Source organism: Ictidomys tridecemlineatus, chromosome 12 (assembly GCF_052094955.1).
Source record: "Ictidomys tridecemlineatus isolate mIctTri1 chromosome 12, mIctTri1.hap1, whole genome shotgun sequence".
In the NCBI taxonomy this organism is placed as follows: Eukaryota; Metazoa; Chordata; class Mammalia; order Rodentia; family Sciuridae; genus Ictidomys; species Ictidomys tridecemlineatus.
In genome coordinates, this window is record NC_135488.1 from 32,493,752 (window position 1) to 32,520,280 (window position 26,529).

At 39.5% G+C, this 26,529-nt stretch overlaps 1 protein-coding gene and 1 long non-coding RNA gene across 5 annotated transcripts in view; one reads left to right on the forward strand and one right to left on the reverse strand.

Annotated features, from left to right (window-relative positions):
- Positions 1 to 472: 472 nt before the first annotated feature.
- LOC144369177 (uncharacterized) lies at positions 473 to 6,068 on the reverse strand. 2 transcript variants are annotated; one of them, XR_013428669.1, is made up of 2 exons: positions 5,807 to 6,068; positions 473 to 675 (listed from the first exon to the last, which is right to left on the reverse strand). It is a non-coding gene; the product is annotated as an uncharacterized LOC144369177 (long non-coding RNA). The 2 variants fall into 2 exon arrangements; XR_013428668.1 differs by having other exon boundaries at positions 5,536 to 6,068.
- A 58-nt stretch (positions 6,069 to 6,126) lies between these two features.
- The window catches only part of Bub1 (BUB1 mitotic checkpoint serine/threonine kinase), a 49,253-nt gene continuing 28,850 nt past the window's right edge, over positions 6,127 to 26,529 (forward strand). For 2 of the 3 annotated variants that reach the window (XM_078028320.1, XM_078028322.1), the window contains exons 1-11: positions 6,127 to 6,512; positions 10,009 to 10,068; positions 10,172 to 10,310; positions 11,571 to 11,767; positions 12,666 to 12,709; positions 13,309 to 13,409; positions 14,065 to 14,117; positions 14,208 to 14,392; positions 15,581 to 15,732; positions 23,661 to 23,893; positions 25,292 to 25,365. In XM_078028320.1, coding sequence (XP_077884446.1) covers positions 6,142 to 6,512; positions 10,009 to 10,068; positions 10,172 to 10,310; positions 11,571 to 11,767; positions 12,666 to 12,709; positions 13,309 to 13,409; positions 14,065 to 14,117; positions 14,208 to 14,392; positions 15,581 to 15,732; positions 23,661 to 23,893; positions 25,292 to 25,365 — 1,609 coding nt within the window. In that variant the 5' untranslated portion in view covers positions 6,127 to 6,141. The remainder of the gene's footprint in view (positions 6,513 to 10,008; positions 10,069 to 10,171; positions 10,311 to 11,570; positions 11,768 to 12,665; positions 12,710 to 13,308; positions 13,410 to 14,064; positions 14,118 to 14,207; positions 14,393 to 15,580; positions 15,733 to 23,660; positions 23,894 to 25,291; positions 25,366 to 26,529) is intronic. The other variant, XM_078028321.1, reaches the window with a different exon arrangement.

Here is a 26,529-nt window from a genome sequence, read left to right on the forward strand (position 1 = left end):
CTTGTGGTGTAAAACTGAAGGGGAGGAAGGGACTGGGGTTTTACAGCCCCCCTAAGGATCTTCCACTCGACCCTGACTCTTAACAGTTCTAATGCCATCACTCTGAGGACCAAGAGTTTAATATGTGGACCTTTGGGGGATACCTACCCCAAACATAGCAGCCTCCAAGTGTCTCACATTTGGGTTCGCCCAAATAAAAAGGCCAAATTATTATTTTCAATACTTACTCTGATTATGCTTCCAATGATCAGAAAGCCTCTCAGCAAGTCTCATCTCAAAGTTTCCTACCACCTCCCAATAACCCTGAGCTGGGGATACTTGAACCTTTGCAGACATTCCAGATCCAAACTATAGCAACTCAGTTTTAAGGGGCCTAGTTGAGGGGGGGGACTGAGTGATACGAATTCAGGAAAATGCCCTTACGGAGGGAAAGTTTCAAGTATGTGTTTTGTTTCTAAGAATGAACAGGACAGTTTGCCCCAGAAACTATATTAGTATAACATGTACAACAAGGGGAGGATCCAACCCAGTGTTCAGAAGCAGCCACTAAAGGAGGAGCTCCATGCTGACAAGGGAGAGGCCTTCTGAAGAAGCAGAGTCAAGTAGCCAGTGTGGAGGGAAGATGAGCAGCCACGTGTCAGGGGTGCAAGAGAGCGCTTAGGAGGAACAAGCCACCTGCAACGAGAAAGAAGAGGGACTAAAAGGGAAACAACTTGGTATTCACTTGAGTACTTCACACAAATATGAGCATGAATGCTGGACTGCACATTCTACCAAAGATTCCTTTCAAGGTTGGTTGGGGACAGGAAGCTCGGTTTCAGTCCCCTGCTCCTGGCGACTCCGTTCTTGTTCCCAGGCTGCTGTGACAGAGAAGATACTGGGCCTTAATCTCATAGACATCTTTCAAAGCCATAACACATCTCAGGTGGGAAAAAAATTCCAAGATGGAGCTATCTTTTTTTTTTTTTTTAATCTTAGTATTTGGTAGTCGCTTAAGTTACTCTTTAGCTTTCTACAACTACTCCAATCTTCTTATTTATTTATTTATTTTTAAAAATTATAGGTGGATACAGTATCTTTATTTTTATTTGGTGCTGAGGATTGAAACCAGTACCTCACACATGCTAGGCAAGTGCTCTATCTCTGAGCCACAACCCCAGCCCTACAACTACTCCAATCTTCTCTAAACACTGCACTTTGACATCATGTGACTTCCCAAGACAAATCAGGGATTAAGTGGAAAATCTTATGAGATTAAAGGACACAGAAAGTCGAAGAAACATGATGAAAAGGATATAGGTTTCGTTTTTCATTTGCAGATGAGCAAACTGTCACACAGATTGTGAGTTTAGGTCATTTGCTTACTTGCTGTGTCTTGGGAAAATCAAGGGTGAGGCTTATTACCCTGTGACCTGAGTTTTCTTTTCCAAAAAGTTTGGAAATTATGTAGAATGCAAAGTCACCAAAAGTCCACATACAAATAAAAATGATTTCCTTATTGGCCTCCCTAAGAAAATTAGACAAATCTAAGAGATATTTTAGATGGACGGAATTTTAATATTAAAATCAGCTTATAAGGTGAATAGAGTTTGAAAGGAAGAGCTAGCATTTCCACATCTGACTCAGGAAAGGCATGGATTAGACACAGCAGATCTGTGCTCTCACACAGTTCAAACAAAACCTCTCCTCTCCCCTCAAGGGTGGGTTTGGGGACATAAGGTGACAAACACCGAAGCAATGGCAATGCCAAAAATAACACAAAGGGTGGATTAATGAAATGAGGATTATTATTTAACAGACTCAATATACCACAAGAATTGTTGCACTCTCACCTCAGGCTTGAGAAAAAAGAGCAGAGGGAGATTAAAGACAATTGTTAGATGAGATGGATGTTGGAGTCCTGTCCATGACACAAGGTTCCAAGTAGAGATTTTTTTTTTTTTAAAGTGAGCAGCACATTTACTAGTTCTTTGGTATTTTTTTCTTGCATTCATTTTTGTAAAATGTTAGTATTTAAGAGTTTATAGATTTTTTTCATTGAAGTATTAAAGCTATTCTTAGGTTCTTCATTTATTCCTGGTTTGTAGAGATAAGACTCTTCGGCAAAATATATATATATATATATTTTCTAGCTTCAGAAAGCAGCATGTGAAACTCCTTTCAATAAGCTCCAGAAGGCAGTGAACCATGTCTGTCTCTTTCTTCTACTGTATATTTTATAGAAGGAAAAATGCTTGGTGATCCTGTATCAACCAGCATTCTCCAGAAGAATGGAGAATGGAAGGTATATGTAATTACAAGGACATCTATCAGGCTGGCTTACACAGTCAGAGGCTGGATAGGTCAGAGAGCCCCACAAAGGCTGTCTACAGGCTTGAGAGCTGGGAAGATCAGCAGTTGCTCAGTCCAGGAAGCTAGAAGCTGGGCAGGGTTGTAGCTCAGTGGCAGAGCACTTGCCTAGTCTATGTGAGGCACAGAGTTCGATCCTCAGCACCACATACAAGTAAATAAATAAAACAAAGGTATTGTGTCCATCTACAACTTAGAAGAAGAAGAAGAAGAAGAAGAAGAAGAAGAAGAAGAAGAAGAAGAAGAAGAAGAAGAAGAAGAAGCTGCTGCTGCTGCTACTAGAAGCCTTAGAACCAGAAGGACCAATAATGCAACCCCAGTCCAAGGCTGAAGACATGAAGTCCTCTGGAGATTCCAAGTCCACATTCAGAAGCTAAAGAATCTGGTCTAATATTTGCAGGTGATGGCAGTACCCATTCAAGAAGACTCAAATAGGTGCATGTGCAAACTTTCCACTTCTGCTTTTTGTTCCATGCGGATCCCCAGCATATTGGACAATATGGCCCACATTCAGGCAGGTCTTTCCCCTCTTGCAGATCCTTGTACCAACTGTCTCTGCAAACACCCTCGCAGACACACTAGAGGTGTGCTTTACCAGTTCTTTAGGTATTGCTCAATCCAGTCAGGTCGACAACCAGGATTAACCTCACATCCATCCTATTCAACACATCTCCAATCAAAGTTACAGCTTTCTCTGGATCCAATAGACTGTTTCCGTCAATTCTTCTAGGCCTCCCAAATGACTTTTTATTCTTTTCTCTTTTTAGTTATCAAAACCATCATTGTGTTCTCAGAACTCTACTTTCATAAAATCTGATTCCCCTCTTTACATTCCATTAGTCTCAATACCAATTTAAAATCTGAAAATTAGCTAGTCACAATAGTACATGCCTATAATTCCTGTGGCTTGGGAGGCTGAGGCAGGAGGATCACAAATTCAAAGCTAGTCTCAGCAATTTAGAAAAGCCCTACACAACTTGGTAAGACCCTGTCTTAAAATAAAAAATAAAAAGGGATGAGGATGTTAAGTGCCCCTGAGTTAATCCTTGGTACAAAAAAAAAAAAAAAATCTGCAAACCACTCTCTTCTGCCTATACTTCCCATTCTTCCCATTATCCCCCCAAAATCCCAGACACCACAGGGTTAATTAACCTAGGGGGATATCGAGATGAACACACTGTGAGGAGAATAATTTTCATTCTTCCTCAGAATAATGGCAGAGGGCAACTTCCCTAGGTATGGACAAAAGGAAGAGACCAAGTAAGCCAAGATGTCACTCATAGAAAAAAAAATGTCAGTTTCTAATCATCACTGACAACCCTCATATTTTATTACTATTACTTGTAGATACACTCATGAAAATTGGCATTATGGATGAACAGATAAAGAAAATGTGGTATATATACACAATAGAATATTACTCAGCATTAAGAGAAAAAAATCATGGCATTTGCAGGTAAATGGATGGAGTTGAAGAATATAATGCTAAGTGAAGGAAGCCAATCCCAAAACCAAATGCCGAATGTTTTCTCTGATATAAGGATGCTGATTCACAATGGGAAGGTGGGGGGGGTGGAGCATGGGAAGAATGGAGGAACTTTAGATAGGGCAAAAGGGAGGGAGAGGAAGACAGGGAGTTGGGGTTAGAAAAGACGGTGGAATGAGATGGACATCATTACCCTAAGTACATGTATGAAGACACGAATGGTGTGACTCTACTTTGTGTACAACCAGAGACATGAAAAATTGTGCTATATATGTGTACTATGAATTGAATTGCATTCTGCTGTTGTACATAACAAATTAGAATAAATAAAACACAAAAAGAGAGTCAATGTGCCTTCATAAAGGGTAGTGTGGAAGCATATGCAGAATACCTTACCCATGCACAAGCTTAGTGTAAGAGGAACTCCTGGTAGCAGAAGAAAAGGAGGACAGACAATCTCCACGGCTTGCAGAAAACAGGTAGAGCTAACTATAACTAATCATAAGGCCCTTAACAACCACAACACATGTTGTTCCAGAAAGACCTGTTACTAATGTGATCAAATATGAGCTCTTTATTCTAGCACTCGACTTGACATCAAAATATCAAACCAGTCCCCTGAGATAGGACTTCTTACTCATTAACATGAGTCCTCAAGGGTGATCTCCCTCTAATCCAGATTTACACCTGGAATTACCTCTCCTGGACTCTCTCCTACCTACCTATATCCAAGGCCCATTTAAGCCCTACCTCCCAGGTGAAGACTTACATGAATGAAGGTCTCATTACCTCCCCACTTCTCTGACCTCCCCTGGCAGATACGGTCTGAATTCTCACCTGGCTCTTAATATACACATACACCACTTTTAGACATTTTCTTTGTATCTTCATGTCCCAGATAAAAATCACTAGTTCCTTAATTTCAAGTTCTAAGGTTGTAATTAGGTATAAGTCTAATGGCACCTACTTCACGACAAATGGTGAATATCAGCATTTCCTGATTACTGAGCCACTATCAGATGCTTGAGTTGGTAGAATGAAAAATGTCTCAGTTCTAGTGATGGTTAGTAGAAACTAGCACTTGTTTAAAGACTTCAAAGTGAGCATTCTCTGAGTAATAAACTCCGTCAGTCAGACACTTTATAGCTCCAAAGTAATGGGTCTGCTGGAAGAAATTCCAGACTCAGTACCTGGATTTCCAGAAGCTGCCATATATATATTTTTTGTTTTTGGAATTTAACTTGAGAAGCCTAAGGGAGCTAGAACATTCACAAGACCTCTTTCTTAAAGGAAGGTAATCACATGAACAGTACTTTATATTCCACTTACATTGTCAAGTAGTCTTTGAACAACCTTGAGAGGTAGAGTGGTAAGTTATTAAAGACCAAGGGGCAGAGAAGATTAACTTTTTTCCACTCACTCTCAACTAAGGAACATCACATATTTTCTATTTCTTCTTGGATACCTGGACACTGATCATAGGATTTTATAATACCTGAGAACTCGGTCTCCAGAATGCCTAGACCTAACCAAAAAAAAAAGCTGAAAACTTCCTCCCTGGCATTCTGTAACCTCTCCAAAGCCCTTGTTCTCTCCTGGGCACCCAGTCTTTTACATCAGCCAAGTCCAGAGGTCTCAAGGGTCCCAAACCACCACCTTCACATGCCATGCATAATTAACGCTGCCAACCAGAAAATTACCTAAAAGCATGCGTGCGCTTATGCTACAGTTAGTAAACCAAGACCACTCAGGTTTTTCCAGTGCACAGCACTTTAGGATCCGCGAGGAGGCCTTCATTGGCTGGGTCATTTGGTGCTTTCCTGACAGCCCGGGACCCGGGATGGAAAGTCGCCCCTACGAGGGGAGGCCTCCACCACGACGGCTTCCTTTCCTCCTTCCTAATCCTCAGGCGGGCGTTTCCCCGCGCAGCGGCCTGGAGCGGGTGGAACCGCTTTTCCTCGCTCCACGTACCGGGCACAAGGACTGCAGTTTAAGCAAAGGGGACAGGGAGGCGTGGCTCTCAGGACTCCAGGGCTGCGTAGTGTTTCCTCTCAGGGACCTGCAGTCCTGCGAGGTCTTCCTTCGAAAGATGTCTTCGTCGTGACATTACGTAAATCAGTTCCAACTTGGAAAGTTAGCAAGAAAGAAGAGAGAGAGAGAGGAGAGAGGAGAGAGGGGGGGGGAGAGAGAGAGAGAGAGGGAGAGAGGGAGAGAGAGAGAGAGAGAGAGAGAGAGAGAGAGAGAGAGAGAGAGAGAGAAAAGAGAGAAAGAAAGAAGGAAAGAAAGAAGGAAGGAGGGAGGGAGGGATGGAGGAAGGAAAGAAGAAAAGAAAAGAAAAGAAAGAAAAGAAAAAAGAAAAAGAAATCCCTACACGGGAGCCACACCGGCTTTCCCTGGCCGCCCAGCGGCCGCACACTCTCTTCTCGCTTCAGCCGGCCGGAAGTGGGAAGGGGCCGCCAGTGCGCAGGGGGCGAAACTTGGTCTCCCGGCAACGGCCTCGGCGATTGGCCAGACCGTCTGCTGCCACAGCCAATGGCCAGGCGCTTTGCCAACGCTCGGCACCGCGACTGCGGCTGCGCGGGAGATTCAAATCGGCGGTGCTACTAGCTTTCGTTGTCTGTGGTCCAGCAGCCGGCCTGCGTCCTCTCGCCATGGATAACCCGGAAAATGTCTTTCAGTGAGTGTCCGGCTAGTGGGGTGTGGGCGCCGCGAGCTCATGATCCCCGACTCTGCGCCCCTGAGGGGGCTGGGACAGTTAGGGCTCTGGCCCTCCGCCCCTGGGCCCTCGGCACGGACCTGCCTGCGTTCCTGGTCTGGGCCCCCCTCGCCTTAAGGCTGCGGGCCACTTCCGAGTCACCGAGTAGAGGGTGGTCCCACTGAGACCCTGGCGACTCGAGATCTGCGGCCATGCCGACCGTTTAGGGGCATTGCGGCAGCTTGGGAGGCCCTTGGAGGTCTTGCTGTTCCTTAAGGAAACCTATCCGTGGGCTTGGGGCGCCGCTGTGGGAGGAGAGTGTCCAGTCCACCAAAACCCCGCCCTGCGTGTCTTAAGTCACTCATTTAAAAATTATACGACAGAAGGAGAGAATATACAATAGCTCTCTTACTCATAATCCTACTGCTCTTTTAAAAATCTTTAGTACACAGCACTTAAACTGATCTATTCCGTCCCGCCAACGGTTGACAAGTTCCCATGGCCTGTGTGACTTGCCCAGCCGGTGATTAAAAAAAAAAATTGATACGGTTAAATCATATGTGGCAGAAGTAAAACGGGTTAGTTTTACCAGATATTTGGGGATCACAAGACCGAGGTTGTCAATATACTCAAAACAAATATCTTTTAAGACTTTTTCTTTGGAAGTCCTATCCCTCTACCCCCATTTTTAAAGGGAAATCTGTATTTCAGCCCTTATTTTGACTTTCTAAAGACTAATTTGCTCTAATGAACGGGTTGATTTATTATTAGTGTATTTAAGCCATTTTCCTGGAGAATGTGGTTGGTGTGAACATGAATTTCTTTGGGCAAAGGTTATGTTTATTACACATTTTGGAGGAAGAGTCCTGGCATTATAGGGATTTGTTCCTCTGTTATGAGGCATGAGAAAGATTCAAATTTACAAATAATCATTTTTAAGGTTTAAAAATAGATAATATATTTGTATGGTTTTAGAAAGATTTGGAAAGTATTCACTGACAATTCCTGTACCTGTCTACTCTCACCCTATCATATGTATCCTTTGTTTATTTATTTATTAGTTTTTTTTCAAGTGATTCTTCTTAGACATATAAATACTTAACGTTATTAAAGTGTATGTATATGTATGTATATGTATGTGTCTGTATGTGTACATTTCCTGCCTTCATCTCACATGAAATGTAGCAGAGCAATTCCGTTCTTTTTTTGCCTAAGATATCCTTGGAGATTTCTATCAATACATAGCACTCGTTTTTTAAAAATTTTTTAGACAACTGTTTAATATTGCATATACCATAATTGATCCAAAAATCCTCAGTGACAGACACTTGGGTTGTTGACAATATCTTGTTGTTACAAACAGTGTTGTAGTTAAAAAAAAATGTACATATGGCAATGGTATTTTGCATATACCCAGATGTATCAGTTTTCTAGATTCCTGAAAGTGTTTTTCCTGGATGAAGAGCAAATCCATCTGAGATATTGGTAAGATACCTACAAGCAAGATTTCAGTGTGCCTGCTTCCATTTCTTACCTGTATACTTTTGTTGTGTTTAAAATTTTTGTTTTGCAAAATCTATTGATTAAGTTGTATCTTATTGACAGTGAATTTCTCTTATGAGAGAGGTTTAACATCTTTTCAAGTTTAAGAGCCATTTGTATTTCTTTGTGAAATGCTTTTTAATCCCTTTGCTCATTTAAAAAATTGGGTTTATAACTTTGCTTCTCAATTTTTAGAAGTCCTTTTGTTTTTCCAGTTTATCATTTCTCTTTTGACTTGGAAAGTTTTAAAAAATTTTGTTTATTTGACATGTAGAAGCATTTCATCACTATATAGTTGAACTTTTCTGGCTTTTCCTATCATGACTTCTGGATTTTTAGTCTTAAGACACAATGATTTCATTTGTCTGTGGAGGTGATAGCTAGAATAAAGTATAGTTTAAGATTCTCTACTTTCTGAGGGTCCTTAATTGAGTGTGTGGAATAAATTGACAATAAATAGATTAATAAGGGGAAAGGTATACAGATTTTATCCTGTGCAAGACCCTGGGAGCATCAAAATAAAAAACAGAAGGGAAATGAGGAGTTAAGGTGGACTTAGAGAAAATCAATCTGTTTACCTTGCTAATATGAATTCATGCAAGTTTTTCTTAGAATAGTTTTTCAGAGCCATTTCTGCCTGCAATTCTCTGACTATCCACCTTGAAATATGCCAAAGAAGTATTTTGAGGTGGGTGTTCTTGTCTCTTACCAAAGTATTGCTTTAAAATCCCTTTTTCAAAAAAAATCTAATGATTTCTCAGATAGCAAACCTAGGAGACCTTCTCATCTTGACTCATACCCAGAACACAGTCCCATCAGGAAGTCCTTTCCTCGCCCTAAGAGAGGTGCCAGATTCCCCACATGTAGTCCAACTCACCACCAGTCACCAGGGTGTTTCAGTAGCTTCCTATCCCTACCATCTTCACATGGAGGAAGGAAGACTTTTAAAATGCAAATTAGAACTTCCCCAGCTTATCACACTAAAGCCACACTGGCTCACTTTCTGTTCCTGGAAGAGGCTGGTTCCTGAAGTTCTCTCAGCCTTGACCGTTTTCTCCCAAGATAGCTCTGTGGCTTTCTGGTGGTATCCCGTCAGTGCCCTCAGAGGCAGGCCTTCCCTGACCACCCTTCCTGAAAATAGTAACTCTTACCCCTTCTATTTGGTTTGTTTTTTCTTCTTGGTACTTAATGTAACCTGACACTATTTGATTTCTTTTTGCTTGCTTGCCCCACGAGCACCTGAACTGCCACAAGAGTTTTGCTTTGCTTGGTTGATTTTTTTTTTTTTTTAAAGATGTGTTTGGGTATTTGGAAGTCAGGGAAACAGTTCTATGGGAATTCTAGTGACTGATTCATGAAAACTGCCAATCACCTTTTCTTCCTCAGGAACTTTGTGTTACATTGGGGCCCAGGAAATGAACTCTATCTAGAGTGTCCAGTTGTGGAATCTTGTTTATCCACCTGCTGGCAAGCCCTTATTGGATCTTATTCCAACTCAGTCTCCGCTGTACTCCTGGAAAGCAAGAGAAGGGATCTGAGCAGGGTCTAGCTTATATCCCACTGTTAGGAGAAGGGGCAGCAAGTTTCCAGGCACTGACCCTCAGGGTGGTTAACAACCCTGGGGACCAGGGACAGAAGCAGGAGACCCTGGGATAGAGCTAGGGATGAACTTTCCTCTGGAAAAATACTGACTGTTTTGAGTTTTTTGGCCACCTCTGAGAGCTCTTTTAAATTTTATATAGCTTTTAGGTTGGTATTTAAGGTTTCTATTTTAAGATTTATAAATCACATATATATTATATAATATAATACAATATATAGATATATGATAAATATTTAATATAAACATAATATATGATATAAATCATATATAATTAAATATTTTGCTCTTATAAATTATCCATAATTTTCATGTGCATTCTTTTATTTGTTCTAGAATGTTTGAAGCCCATATGCAGAGCTACAAAGGAAATGACCCACTTGGTGAATGGGAAAGGTTAGCATTTGGATTTGAGGGGTAGGGGCATTGTTTTTGTTTTTTCCTTTAAACCAACTATATGTTGTACTATGGAAAATTAACATTATCCATATTTTTCTAGCTATATGCAGTGGGTAGAAGAGAATTTTCCTGATAATAAAGACTACTTGATAATGCTACTAGAACATTTAATGAAGGAATTTTTAGTTACGAAGAGATACCACAATGACCCAAGATTCATCAATTATTGTTTAAAATTTGTGAGTATACTTTCATATCGATAATCAAATCTGTAATCATGTTGAACTTTTGTTTTTTGACCTATATTTTAAGATCTTTTAGACTGCCTTTTATTTTAATTCCTTGTTTCCAGTCATAACTTTTTAAAAGTTGGATTACTAGAGATGTGTATAGCCTTGGCTCTGTATAGTGAATCATTGATTCAGTTTTTAAATTCTCCTTTATTTCAAGTTTGTACATGTTCCAACATGGAATAGAAACCAAAAAGTAAAAGAGGGTTTGTTGGGTAGGAAACGTGATGAGCAGGAAACTCCCAGGTGCCAGGAGAGCTCCAGGGAGTAAACAGTGGGGAGCATTCTGGCTCTCAGAAACTACACTTAGTACTAAGGGGAGAATGAAGGCTCAGGCCTGAAGATTGCATCTCTTCGACCTGGAAGTTAAAGGTTTGGAGATATAAAAAATCACGAGTGGAGTGGATAAGGCAAACATGAATTCGTTCACTGAATTACAGAGTACTGGTTGGAGGCACCTATGGACCTTGAGCAAGCTCAGAGCAAGACACAAGTAATACTTCATGTGATGGGTTTTTATAGACTTACTATCTAAGGAAAAATAGTTTGGGTAATTTTGGGGATATTGAATGTCAAGGAAAGGAATGATCCTAACTTAGGCTTGTGACCAGAGAACCATACACACCTTCGCCTACATAGTATATCCTCACGCCTCCACAAATATAGAAAGGTGGAGGGCCAGCTAGATTCTGGGCTGACCCAGATTAGCAGTTCTGTGTTTTATTTTTTTTTGTTTTTTAATTTATTTTGGTATTTATATATTTTTAAAATTTTTAGTTGACACATAATAATTGTTCACATTTATGGGATACAGTATCCATCACCTCATATATTTATCATTTCTTTGTGTTAGGAACATTCATTCATAAATGCCAGTTTGGCTCTGTCTCCTGCATGCACCCCTCTATTTTGAAATATTATTTGCCAACCATAGTTACCCTACTATGCTCTAAAACATTAGAAATTATTCTTCTTATCCAACTGCACCCCTGTAGCTCTTAACATCTTTTTTTTTAATATTTATTTTTTAGTTATTGGTGGACACAATGTCTTTATTTTACTTTATTTAGTGCTGAGGATGGAGCCCAGGGCCTCACACATGCTAGGCAAGCGCTCTACCTCTGAGCCACAACCCCAACCCAGCTCTTAACATCTTTCCTCCACCCTTGCCTCATTGTTATTCTGTGCTTTTCTTCTGGGTTCCTATAGGCTGAATACAACAGTGACCCACATCAGTTTTTTGAGTTTCTGTACAACCAGGGGATTGGAATCCAGTCATCTCCTCTGTACATTTCCTGGGCAGGGCATCTGGAAGCCCAGGGGGAGTTGCAGCAGGCCAGTGCTGTGTTTCGGAGAGGAATTCAAAACCAGGCTGAACCTCAAGAGCTCTTGCAACAGCAGTACAGGTAGCTTCTATGTACAGCTCCTCCTGGCATTTCCTACTTGGAGAGGAAATGTTTGCTTTTACATTGTATTGTTATCTATTTTATGGGGAAACCTTGTAGAAAATTTGGTCACTACAGAGTAAAGGAAAGAAACTGCTCAGAAATGTTACCGTTACCTACTTTCCATAATTATTACATTTGATCATGTTTTTTCTGTGCTAAAGACTTTTATAGGAGATTCGAATTAGCTAAATAGTTTATCCCAATTATTGCTATAAGTTCTCCAAAAGATTATTTCTTACAGAATCTTAGTAGATGATCTCACCTATGAAATTAAAAGTAATTCTTCAGTATCACCTAATTTTCAGTCTTTCCCCATCATGTAAAATGGTTTTGCTACCATTAGTTTGTTTGAATTAAGAGCAAAACAAGGTCTAGCATTTGGTTGTGGATCTCTTCTCTTTTTAGTATGCACTCTTGCTTGCATTACTCACCAATGTCAGGCTTAGGAATTGCATATAATTCCACAGAGTTGATGTGTAAAAATGCTGTGAAGTGGCCCGTTTGAGATGTCCTCACAGAGCATGGGCAGTAATGGATCTAGATACCTTTTGAATAAGTGGTCTAAGCTTTGTATTTTCACTTCTTTCTCCCAAATATTAATATTCATTTTGTTCCAAATGGGTAAAATAACCAAAGTAGGAGTCCAAACACTATTATAACATTTACAGACTTGAGGAATTTTTTTAATATATGTACATCAGATATGAAAATATTCCTAGCATTTTTTCTGACTATATTACTTCAACCTTGGTCTTTATTAACATATAGTAAGCTGTTACCTTTAATTTCTACTTTAATACAGTATATAATTGACTGTAAACTTAAAATCTATACTAATGCCTTTTCTATCATTTAGGTTATTTCAGACACGTCTCACTGAAACCCATTTGCCAGCTCAAGGTAAAATAATACTTTCTGCAGTGTCAGATTGTTGGTAATTTAGTTGCTAATTTTTGCTGATTTCTTTTCCCTTTAAAAAGCAAATCCTTCTAGTATTTAATGAAAACCAAACTATACTGTCTCAGGTAATGGGGAAGACACTTTGGTAATAAGGCACTTTAAAGGAGACAAATCAACTTGATGATTTCACTCTATTTTGGGGATTTAAAAAACAAAATCAAAAAGAGATACTCTGAACTCCATCTGTTCTGAATTGAATCAAATGTATTTGATGGCAATTTTAGGAAACATGGCAGGGCTTTATTTCCCTTAGAAATAAATACCACATTTCAGCAATTTGCATTGACTATCCTATCCTGATTAAATAACCAGTTTTACAGTTATTTGGGGTACTTCTTGAACATTTTGATTTGGTCAGAAATTGTCTCTAAAATACTTACTTACAAAATATTTTAGTTCCATTTTCTGAGGCAGTGTGATTGAATTGATTTATTTCTTGTGCTGCTTACTGAAAGATCAAGGGGGTGTATTGTGTAATAATTTTGGTTACTGTGATTTTTCTCTTATTTCTCCTTATTTTATCCTGTTTTCCCTTATAGCTAGGCCCTCAGAACCTCTGCATAATGCTTCAATTTTAAACCAAATGGTACCATCAAAATCAAGTCAAGGAAAGAACTCAGCCTCTATCTCTAAGAATCAGGTAATGGTGACTATTATAGGTTGTACAGAAACTAGGAGTGGTATTGAATGGTCCTCCTGGCTCCTTTCTGTATCCACCTTGGCATCTCTTTTCTTTAACCTTGTTTCCTGTGACTTAACACCCATGTCAGCTGCCCGTTCCCATGTCAGCTTTCTGGGCCCGTGGCTATCTAACCTAAATTTATACTCAACTCACAAATATAACTTGTTATGGGACCTAAGGGCCCCCTCCATAAATCTCTCCTGTTCACTTCCTCCCCAGCAGTTTTTCTCCTACCAAGATCCTCTTCCTCCTTGTTCTGCTTCCCTCTTTCATAGGCCCAGGATTCCTACCTTGATTCATACCCAACTGGAGCCAGTTTAAAAACCCAGAGCTTCAGCTGTTGGCATCCACAACCTCAGTAATACCAGAAGAAATTTTTAATGGATTTTTTTTTAAAGGTTTATGGGCTCTTTTTGTTGCAAAAATTATACTACCAATGATGATGCAAACTAAAGCTTTAGCTATTAACTGAAATTTTACCAAGAACATGTAGAAATCTACTGGAGATTAAGAAGCCTTTCTACTCATATATTGTCATATTGATTTATGAGGTAATTTGTGTGAAGTTTTCTTTTCAGTAAGTTAATGCTTCTGTTTGTTTTCTGTATTTTAGGGTTCAGAAGTGTCTGGAGCAATACCTTCAGCTTGTGATAAAGAGTCAAATATGCAAGTACAATGATTGCATAGTTCTATTACTTAGTTTCCTTCCAGAATTATTTCCATACACTGTTGTAAGTGATGTGTTTTCCCCTGTAGGGAACAAAGGGTGATCGTGATTTCTAAATCAGAGTGCTCTGTGCCCTCATCTTCAGCAGCCAGAGCTGATGTTCAACAGGTCGTTATGTATTGGAAGGAAAAGCTTATTCATGGAGAATCAGAATTTTCCTTTGAAGAACTGAGAGCCCAGAAATACAATCAACGGAGGAAGCATGAACAATGGGGTATTTGGTCTTATAGTCTTATATTTTGAGTTGTTTTTATGTCAATTAAAATAATGAGTAATTACATTTTTGGTCAAATAATTGACTATGCTGAAAGACTTCAAAAAATGTCTCTAGCTCGTCCTGTCAGAAGCCTAGCGGTCTCTGTTAAACACCAGCGTAGCAGCTATGTTTGTTCAAGACTTATATTCACGTATTGACAGCCGAGCCCATGGCTGAACCAGCCCTGAGCTAGATATTCATGCCAGTGTCACCTTAGCCTTAGTGAAATAGTATTTTAAACGTTTTCAATATTATCTGTATGGAGTTGAACTTCTGTATACAGTTATTCTAAAGCTGTAAGTCATTTGTACTGTGAAAGGAACTGAAGTTCAGAAGAGATTTTCCAAGTTCTGCACCTACTACAAACAAAACATGCTGAAGGAGACCCCTGATCAAAGTGTTGTCTTAGGGGTTAGGGTTAGGGTTAGGGTTAGTCATAGAGACTGCAGAGTAGACTGAGATTTGCTCCCTACAGGGAACAGGGTGTGCCTTAATACCAGCGTTTGCACTTGGCTCTTGCTATAACCATGTGGAAGATGGACCCTTGCTCCACTCGGGACTTTTATACTGTCTATAGTGTTGGACCATATGCACTCCGTGAGCCTTTTTTTTTTTGCTCATTATTTTTCATATTTGGTCAACAACAAAAAGTCAGTCAGTATTCTTGGAGGATCCATTTTGAGTTATGCCTGGATAATTTTTTCCTTCACATGCCACAGCCTGAAAGTGTCCAGCCAGAGTCTACTTTGTCTCATGAGCCAATTTTGGGCTGTGTGACTGACAGCATGCTTGATGCCCCAGCTCTTTTACTTTTACTTCCTAGAGAATCGTATCTTTTTTAAAAACTGAAATGATCAATTATTTTCAAATGATTAGCACAACCAATTGTTTTATGAGAAGCATTTAATAAGATACTGTGCTATTACCAGATAGACTTGATCATCATAAATTTTTGTAACTTATACTCTGAATTTAATAGTTACTATGCTAAGGGCATATAAAGATTGTAAATATGGAAAAGACTAAAAAATGTTGCCATCTTAAAATAGGACTTGCCATCTTAAAATTGGACTTTATCCATTTGTTATGTATTCCTCTGATGAACTGAATTTAAGCTTTGCATATAAACCTTTTTTTTCCCTTAAGTAAATGAAGACAGATATTATATGAAAAAGAAAGAAGCAAATGCTTTTGAAGAGCAGCTATTAAAGCAGAAAATGGATGAGCTTCATAAGAAGTTGCATCAAGTGGTGGAGCTGTCCCAGGAGGACCTGCCCAGTGTCCAGGAAAAGCCTAAGGTACAGACATGCTCTGACCTGGGCGTCCTGTGCCCAGCGGTGGGGATTGTTGGCTCTCTAGGCCCTGTTTTAGAGTTAATTCTAGCTAGTAACTTTCCAAAATTTAAAATTGTGTGATTCAGAAAGACATTCAAATGAAGAATGAACAAAGGAATTTAGAGAATAGAGGGCTGATGTTTCATGTATGTGTGTGTCCATCCTTATATATTCACACATTAGCACTTAGCGTCCTTTTTCTGGCTTTCATACAATGACTATAGACTTCCAATAATGTGTCATCTAGACATATTTCTGGTTGCCATTGTCTTGTGTGGGAAGAAGAAATAGGGATGAATATTACAGCCACATATTTTCTTGAAATTATTTATGAATGGGAGAGATTGGGAATAATTTAAGCTATATTACATTTGCTTATCTTCCACATTGTATATGTCTGTCTGTGACATAGGATACTTTAAAGGTATAGCTTATTTAAATGCATGTTTTTAAAATGATAGAAAATTCATGACTGCAATGATTTTTTTTTAATATTGAATGAAAGGTGTGTGTATGTGTGTGTGTGTAATATATATATATATGCAAAATCTATGCCAGAACATTCACTAGATATAAGTATGTATACCCAATTATGGGGAGCCACTCTGAATGATTTGCACTTTCCATCCTGGAGCCGAGAGGCTTTGACCAGTCACTACATCTTATAGTGACCTGGACATTGCCCCGGTCCAGGAAGTTGAGGGCGTGCCTTCAGATGTAGGTGTGTTGCTCCATGGCCCCTTGGGTTGAATTACACTCATCTGTCTCTTGTAACCCTGCCCCTTCTGGCCTTTTTTGGATGGAACTTTCTAAGAATAAGGGTCCCCCCGAATAAAAGCCCGCTTCCGAATGTGCTTGCTCTCTCGCCAGCCTCTCGTGACTTTCTCTTGCTCCCCCATTTGGGGAGCCTGAGGCCGAGAGCAGAAAAGCCGTATCCTGAAGCTTGTTTAAAGGTAAAATGTGTGTCTGTGTTTTATTTGATGTCCCTGGAAATTCACACAAGTGACCTTAATTTCAGCTGCCCACACGGGTCGGGGGAAGACTCAAACATACATGAATATCCACGGATGTTCTTATTCAGTGCTAATTGCTGAAGTTTATCTTTTTTCTAGATATATGCTATGCATGAGCACACATAAAAATGAACACAGCTGAATTTCCATATAAATAAGACTTATTTTCTGCTTTTTCTACAAACATATCTTATAGATCTTTCAATATTACTGCACAGAGACCCAGTTTACCCACTGCAGCATGGTCTTCTGTCATACTTACAGCAGGGCAGGTACCAACATCATACAGAGACTGTTACAAACATGATACAAGATTGTTTCTCTAGAAAAGATGGAAGTACAACTGTTGCCTTTGAAGTTTGTGCACCTAAAATACTGTCCTCTAAAAAATTTCATTTTACCTCATATCAATAGTATATAAAATTACTTGTTTCTCACATACACTTTGATAATGTTAGTTATCCTAAGTATATTCAACCACCTGTTTCTTTAATTACAAGTGGTACTGGACATTTTTAATTGATTTAGTGGCTTTTTGTCTTCTTTTTTCTTTAAATTGACCATAAAACCAGGTGTGGTGGTACACATCTAAAATCCCAGTGATTCCAGAGACAGAGACAGGAGGATCACAAGTTCAAGGCTGACCTCAGCAACTTAGGGAGACTCTGTCTCAAAATAAAAAGGGCCGGGGGTATGACTCAGTGGTTAAGCACCCATGGGTTCAATCCCTGGTACCAATCAAATAAATTGACTTTGATGGATTTGTCTATTTTTCTATTGGGTTTTTTCATTTTTAATGTTTATTTCAATTTTTATATAATTTGTGTTTTCCCTTGATAGATATAAGCAATTGTTAAAATAATTGTCACATTGTTTTGTTTTTATGTATTTTCTTGCTACTTATCAGTCATCTATCCCCAAATTCTGAAGAAACTTAAAATATTCATTAATCACATCCAATACATCAGATGCACTCCCATTCCCTTTTCTTGGCCAGATGTCTCCCAGAGCCTCTGAGGAGTGGTTCTTCCTGCTTCTCTCTGGTGGTATATCCCTGATTCACATGCCATTGCTTTTCCTTAAGGTCCCCATTTTAAAGGTACACAATCTCTCATAACTTTTTTAAAAAGCATGTATGAGGGGTTAAGTTTTTGAGATCTCTTGCTTGTCTAATGCTGTCTTTGTTCTACCCTCACACTGGTTGATGATTTGACTAGAACTGTTCTAGGAAGGAAATCATTTTCCCTCAAGTCATTTTGGATTTTATGCAGTACTAGAGATTGAACCCAGGGTTACTTTACCACTGAGCTATAGTCTCAGTGCATTTTCTGTTGGTTTGCTTTTGATCTTGGAACAGAGTCTGTTAAGTTGTCCAGGCTGGCCTTGACCTGGCAATCCTCTTGCCTCAGCCTCCCTTAGAGTTTTCAAAGGCATTGCCCGTTGCCTTTTGGCTTCTACCATTGGTATTGGAAAGTCCTGGATCATTCTGACTCTCGGTTTTACAAGTGTAATCTCTCTTGTTCTTGGGAATCGTGTTGTAACAAAAGAAATGTGATGCACAGCTCTGTCCCTCCATCATACTCAGTACCCTAAGGGTCTGGTCCTCCAGGTCCCTTTATAGGATTTTCCTGTGTAGAGGTGGCATGAAGATGTACTTTCCAAAATGAATTGCCAGTTGTCCATAAATCATTTATTGACCAGCTCGGCCCCTTTATTCGAAATATCTTTATCACATACTAAGTTTTTATATTACAAAATCCATTTCTAATATTTGTTTTAGTCACTATCTCTCTTCTTTATACATATATATATATATATATATTTTTACTCTTTTATTGATTTTTTTTAAATACATGACTGCAGAATGCATTACAATTCTTATTACACATATAGAATACAATTTTTCTTATCTTTGTATATAGAGTATGTTCACGCCAATTCATGCCTTTATATATGTACCTTTTTTTGCATTACAGTTCTTATTACACATATATACCACAATTTTTCATAAATGTTTATATATAAAGTATGTTGACACCCAATTCGTGTCTTCATACATGTACTTTGGATAATGATGTCCATCATATTCCACCTCCCTTGCTAATCCCCTGCCCCCTCCCTTTCTCCAATTGCCAAAAAATCAAATGAGGAGGCTGACTTATAGTGGGGTAGGGAAGGGGAGCATGGGAGGATTAGGTGAATTCTGGATAGAGAAGAGGAGTGAGAGTATATCTCTTCTTGATCTTTCCATATTGTATATATGCTATAGCTTTCCTATTTTGCTATCTGGTAGAGAAAGTCTCTGATTATTCTTTTTAAAATATTTTCTTCAGAACTGAATATTGGTCAAGTATCTCTGAAATCTGGAAAGCTCCCAAATCTGAAACTTTTTTAGTGTCATGTCCCATTCTCAGAAAGTTGTGGATCTGAGAGCATTTCAGATTGCAAATTTTTGAATAAGGGATACATGCTTAACTAGTCTATGAAAATATTCCCAAAATCTGAAAAATTTTGAAACCTGACACATTTCTAATTCCAAGCAGATTATATAAGCAATATGTAAGTAAACCTATATTACAATTATTTTTTTTTCTGTTCTTCTATTTATTTTTTATTTTTATTTTTTATTATTAGTTGTTCAAAACATTACATAGTTCTTGACAAATATCATATTTTGTACATTTGATTCAAGTAGGTTATGAACTCCCATTTTTACCCCGTATACAGATTGCAGAATCTCATTGGTTACACATCCACGTTTTTACATATTGCCATACTAGTGTCTGTTGTATTCTGTTGCCTTTCCTATCCTCTACTATCCCCCCTCCCCTCCCATCTTCTCTCTCTACCCCATCTACTGTAATTCATTTCTCTCCCTTGTTTTTTTTTTTACCCTTTCCCCTCACTTCCTCTTATATGTAATTTTGTATAACAATGAGGGTCTCCTTCCATTTCCATGCAATTTCCCTTCTCTATCCCTTTCCCTCCTACCTCTCATCCCTGTTTAATATTAATCTTCTCATGCTCTTCCTCCCTACTCTGTTCTTAGTTGCTCTCCTTATATCAAAGAAGACATTTGGCATTTGTTTTTTAGGGATTGGCTAGCTTCACTTAGCATAATCTGCTCTAATGCCATCCATTTCCCTGCAAATGCCATGCTTTTATCATTTTTTAGTGCAGAGTAATACTCCATTGTGTATAAATGCCACATTTTTTTTTTATCCATTCATCTATTGAAGGACATCTAGGTTGGTTCCACAGCCTAGCTATTGTGAATTGTGCTGCTATGAACATTGATGTAGCAGTATCCCTATAATGCGCTCTTTTAAGGTCTTTAGGGAATATGTAGATTGGAGCTTACTTTTTCTTCTGTCAGACACAGAGTCTCTGATTTGATATCAAGCTCCTTGATCCCTTTTGAGTTAACTTTTGTGCATGGCGAGAGAAAGGGATTCAGTTTCATTTTGTTGCATATGGATTTCCCATTTTCCCAGCATTTGTTGAAGATGCTATCCTTCCTCCATTGCATGCTTTTAGCCCCTTTGTCAAATATAAGATAGTTGTAATTTTGTGGATTGGTCTCTGTGTCCTCTATTCTGTACCATTGGTCCACCCGCCTGTGTTGGTACCAGTACCATGCTGTTTTTGTTACTATTGCTCTGTAGTATAGTTTGAAGTCTGGTATCGCTATACCGCCTGATTCACTCTTCCTGCTTAGAATTGCTTTTGCTGTTCTGGGTCTTTTATTTTTCCATATGAATTTCATGATTGCTTTGACTATTTCTACAAGAAATGCTGTTGGGATTTTGATTGGCATTGCATTAAACCTATAGAGAACTTTGGGTAATATCGCCATTTTGATGATGTTAGTTCTGCTTATCCATGAACAGGATATATTTTTTCATCTTCGAAGATCTTCTTCTGTTTCTCTATTTAGGGTTCTGTAGTTTTCATTGTATAAATCTTTCACCTCTTTTGTTAGGTTGATTCCCAAGTATTTTATTTTTTTTGAGGATATTGTGAATGGGGTGGTTGTCCTCTTTTTCATTTCAGAAGATTTGTCGCTGATATACAGGAATACCTTTGATTTATGTGTGTTGATTTTATATCCTGCCACTTTGCTGAATTCATTTATTAACTCTAGTAGTTTCTTTGTAGACTCTTTTAGGTCTGCTAGGTATAGAATCATGTCAACCGCAAATAGTGATAATTTAAATTCTTCTTTTCCTATTTTTATGCCTTTAATTTCTTTCGTCTGTCTAATTGCTCTGGCCAGTATTTTGAGAACTATGTTGAACAGAAGTGGTGAGAGAGGGCATCCCTGTCTTGTTCCAGATTTTAGAGAATGCCTTCAATTTTTCTCCGGTCAGAATGATGCTAGCCTGAGGCTTAGCATAGATAGCTTTTATAATATTGAAGTATGTTCCTGTTATCCCTAGTTTTTCTAGTGTTTTGAACATAAAGGGATGCTGTACTTTATCGAATGCTTTTTCTGCATCTATCGAGATCATCATATGGTTTTTATCTTTAAGTCTGTTGATGTGGTGAAAAACATTTATTGATTTCCATATATTGAACCAGCCTTGCATCCCAGGGATGAATCTTACTTGATCATGATGCACGATCTTTTTGATATGTTTTTGTATCCGATTTGCCATAATTTTATTGAGGATTTTTGCATCTAGGTTCATTAGATATTGGTCTGTAGTTTTCTTTCTTTGAAGTGTCTTTATCTGGTTTAGGAATCAGGGTGATGTTGGCCTCGTAGAATGAATTTGGAAGTTCTCCCTCTTTTTCTATTTCCTGAAATAGCTTGAAAAGTAATGGTATTAGTTCTTCTTTAAAGGTTTTGTAAAACTCTGCTGTATACCCATCTGGTTCTGGGCTTTTCTTAGTTGGTGGTCTTTTGATGGCTTCTTGAACAGAAGTGGTGAGAGAGGGCATCCCTGTCTTCCTCAATTGATATTGGTCTGTTTAGGTTGTGTATATCCCCCGGACTCAATCTGGGCAGATCATATGACTTAAGAAATTTATCGATGCCTTCACTATCTTCTATTTTATTAGAGTATAAGGATTCAAAATAATTTCTAATTATCTTCTGTATTTCTGTAGTGTCTGTTGTGATATTGCCTTTTTCATCCCGTATGTTAGTAATCTGAGTTCTCTCTCTTCTTCTCTTCGTTAGCATGGCTAAGGGTCTGTCGATCTGATTTATTTTTTCAAAGAACCAACTTTTAGTTTTATCAATTTTTTCAATTGTTTCTTTTGTTTCAGTTTCATTGATTTCAGCTCTGATTTTAATTATTTCTTGCCTTCTACTACTTTTGCTGTTGTTTTGCTCTTCTTTTTCTAGGGTTTTGAGATGAAGTGCGAGATCATTTATTTGTTGTTTTTTTCTTTTTTTAAGGAATGAACTCCAAGCAATGAATTTTCCTCTTAGAACTGCTTTCATTGTGTCCCATAGATTATGTTGTGTCTGTTGGGATAGAGGGAGTAAGAAGGAGAAAAACAAATAACAAGGAAAGAAAGAGAAAAAAGAGAGAGGGAAAAAGAAAATAAGAGAAAAAAATAAAAGGGGGGAGGGAGGTGGGGCATATGGAATTCCTCTATATTATATTATTCTGGTGACTCAGTTGTTAAAGACCTTTTTCATGCACAATTCTTGGTTTCACATATGTTGAGGTTTTGAGGACCAGAGTGGGAAGGGTAGAGGAGACTGGATGAATGGATGAAAAGAGAGAGAGAAGATAAAAAAAGAAAGAAAAAAATGTCTCTCAGAACTCTGTTTTCTTTTCTTCCAGTTGGTGGCATTGTCAATTCCTAGCTTGAGTCTCTGGGTTCAGGGTGGTGGTGGTAGTCAGTATGAGAGGACTTGAGCTTCCACCTGTGGCCTCTCCACTCTTATTCTCTGAGATATAAACCAGGTGCCTGATCCACTGAAGAACCCAACTGGTAGCCACGCCCACCGGTTGTTGGGTTTTAAGGGTTGGTGGGATTTTCCAAGATGAGTTCCATCAGTTTTTCTCATAAGGTGTTTGATGAGGTAGGGGAGACCTATGTTTGTCCAGAGCTCGGTCAGGTGACTGTATGGGCAGGCGGCTGGGCCCCTCCTCCAGTTGGGGTGGTCTGTCTACCTCGCTGGTGGGCGGCTGGGCCCCCTCTCCGGGCCTCGTGGTCTGCCTACCGTGCGGGCGGGAGGCTGGGCTCCTACTCCAGTTGGGGTGTACAATTATTTTTGATCTGTACTAATTTAGTAGGTAAGGAAATGGTGTAGGTCGTTTTAAGTTATATTCTTTGATAACTAGTGTTATTGCTTAAAACAATATTCTAGACATTTGATGTTTTTCCTAACAATTTGTAAGGATACTTTTTGGGCAAGGAATTAACCCTTCTGTCTTTTAAGTTGGTAACATTAGTTCTAATCTATGTACTTGTGATCAGAAAAACAAAGACCTTTAGTCTAATCCTTCCCACCATGAACCCTGTTTCTGAGGCAGTTCATATATACAGGAAGAGGACGCTGCCTTTCAAGGGTAGTTTAAGAGAACACCATTGTGAGCGTTTGGTAACATTGATTTATTGTTTTTTTTCCCTCAGTTTAATAAAGAGAAACAAGACACTTCTTAAATACTAATATAACTGCAGAGGCTGGTTATTTTCCAATGGTTAGAAATGTGAGTGGCACTCACAGCAGGGGTTGGAAGCAACAAAGCATTCGTTATGTTTTGGAGTGGTCTTTTTCATCACTGTTGAAAATTTCCAGGTGTTTTAAAGCACCTGGAAGGATAAGGGTCACATGCTTTGAAAGCTCTAATACCTGATAATAACATTCTGGTCTTTGTGGTTTATTTTTGTTCCTTTGTTTGTCTGGCATGAAAGGTGGATTCAGCATGTGTGGGGCTAGGCACAGGTGCTCAGTGGGAACTTGGTGCTCGATGTCTTCTGTCACTCAATCAGCAAACCCCAAAGAACTTGGGCGAGAAGCCCAGAGAGGTGCCTCCTGTTGTTCCTCCTGCGGCAGATGCTGTTCCTCCTGCTTTGGTGTCCCCAGCAGTGTGCCAGAGCATAGCTCCTCCTACTCCTTTGACAGCCCAGCCAGTGACAGAGTCCAGGTAAGTCAAAGCCAGTCCTGGAGATGAGAGTGGTGTAAATGGCATCTGTCAGGTTCTTTTTTATGACCTGCAGTATCAAGAGCATTATGTAAGAGATGGGGTATCTCTATTAAAAAATGTTTTTCTTGCAGTACTGGAAATTGAACCTGAGGGTGCTTTATCGCTGAGCAACATCCTCATCTCTTTTTTGGTTTTGTTGTTCCTGAGAGTATGTACTAAGCTGCTGAGGCTGGCCTCAAACGTGGGCTTCTCTTGGCTCAGCCTCTTGAATAGCTGGGATTACAGGTGTGTGCCACCATACCCAGCTAAAATGATTTATATGAATAGGTTGTTGAAAAAAATTATCAAAACATTGAGCCCAAAATTTTCAAACTTGTATATTTTATACTTCTTTAGAGGGATCTATCCTTCTTCTAGATTTTAGATTTGTTTGTCTTCATACTTTTCTTCTGAATTATAAATTAAAATTTCCTGAAACGCAAGTCGCTCTGTATTTGAAGAATAAACACCTATAGTTGGAATTGCCTTTTGCCTCCTGGCTGTGGCCAAGGCCTGCAGGGGACATTACTCCAGGCAGTGGCTGGCATGCCCTCGTACTCCTTTTGTCCTCCCACGGAGCAGTATAGGATTGACATTTGTGACTCCATGTCACAAGCCACCTCCACACTATTGTGAAAGTTTTTTCCCCAATTTTGAGATTTTTCTGGGCTTCAGATATTAGAATTAATGTCACATCACTTGTTGTGTTTGTTTTTATCTTCAGTCACTTTGACTGTCTTGTAACTTGTGATTTGATATGATATTGTTTAATTAAAAGTGCTTTGTGCTTTTTACTTCACATTTTAATGACATTCCTTAAGGGAATTCTGGGCAGTATGAGGCGAGGCCCCTGCCCCTAGTGTACTTAACCACAGCTTTAATGCAATTGGTTTGCATAGCTTTCTTATCTTTGTTGGTAGCTATTGTTTTAAAATCTGGATGTTAGCCTGAGGCTGTGGGCTCATCAGAAAGGTATTCGCTCAGCTGAAGCACATCAGTGCCTCCACCTTGTTGGGCATCAGTGCCCAGTCAGCTCCTTATGCTGTACAGCAAATGAGCCCATTGGAACTAGGAAGCCATTGTCCTGTCCTGCCACAAGGAGGGCTGGTTGTTATGGTGCCGAGACACAGAAGTGACACGACATACTAGTGTTCCATGCCTGGCCTTTATCTGTAAGAGTGTTTTCCTCAAAAAGAACTGAAGAGAAAAAACATTTCATTTATTTACACCGTGGATCTAAGCAGCTCCATCTGTGTTTCAGCAACAGGCTGTGATTGTTGACCAGCTTCTTTTACTATTATTTCTTGAGAGTTAATGAGAAACTCTCTTGTAAGACATGTTGATTCTTGTGTGTCTCAGGGTTTTCTCTTCCAGATGTATGAGTCAGAGTGCTCATGGATTCCAGCCACAGAGTGGAGCAGAGACCAAAGAAGGTGAGCTTCATGGGGGTCTCTTCATCCTGGCCTGCTGGGGCACACTCCTTGGGCTGTACTGGGGCTATGGGACAGGAAGCCTTCTGACCTTACTAAACCTAAGCGTTAGGAATCCTCTTCTTAGAATCCAGGGGTTATTTCAGCCCCAGACTATTGAAAACAATGGTATTAATTGTAAATATCTTATCAGTTCAGAGTTCCTTGAAAGATTAATTTATGCAAGTTTTTCTATTAACTTTCTCAGTACATTAATCTAAAATGAGTCATGTTAGTTGGGTCGAGTAAGAAAGGTGATTCAAAGTTTAACTACGAATACTGTTCTCCTGTCTGGCACCACACTGGAAGTGTGTGCATAGTTTATTAAATTACCTGGGACAGTGTGGGTGTTCCCTTCCCCCTGCAGGTGGCTGTGGCATTCTTTCCATTGACTATTAATGAGGGTGGGCCCTCTGAAACAGCTGGAGACTCATTCTATTCAACTGAGACTTGGTGCCTGCTTGCTGGATGCTGGGCACCAACCATTCTACATCATTAGAGATGGAATCTTGACAAAACAATGAAAATCCCCCCAGGAATGAAAGGGCTAATATTGAAGTAAGGGGTTAGATTTCAGAGAAGGTGAACAGGGAAGATGCTGGTGAGGGTAATGCCTGCATAGAGGAATAGGGAGGGAGCTACTCATGCAGCCACCTCGGAGAACCAGTTTTCAAGCAGAGGAACTGCAGATGCAGAGCCCCCAGGCAGGACTATCCCTGGTGTTCTAAGCACAATAAAGAGGCCAGAGCTTCAGGGCGAGCAGGGCAAAGAGGAATACACTGAAACCTGGGCAAGCAGGGCCCAGGCTGTGTGGGCCTTGTACACCACTGGCTCAAGCTGAGTGGGATGAAAAGTGGTCTAGGACTGACAGTGGGGGGGTGGGGATTACACTCCGACCACAAGCAGACAGTACTTGAGACATGGTGGAGCTCAGGATGGTACCTGTGACAAAACTCTAATTGGTTTGATCTCAGGCCAAACACCCGTTGTCTTTGAGCCTTTGCTTTATTTTGTGTGAAACTATGATTCTTGCCTCACCTACTTTATGTATTCTTACAAAGATAAGTATGTGGGTCTGGAGTGATGATTATTGACAATTACAGTTACCACGGTAACCTGGTCTAATTG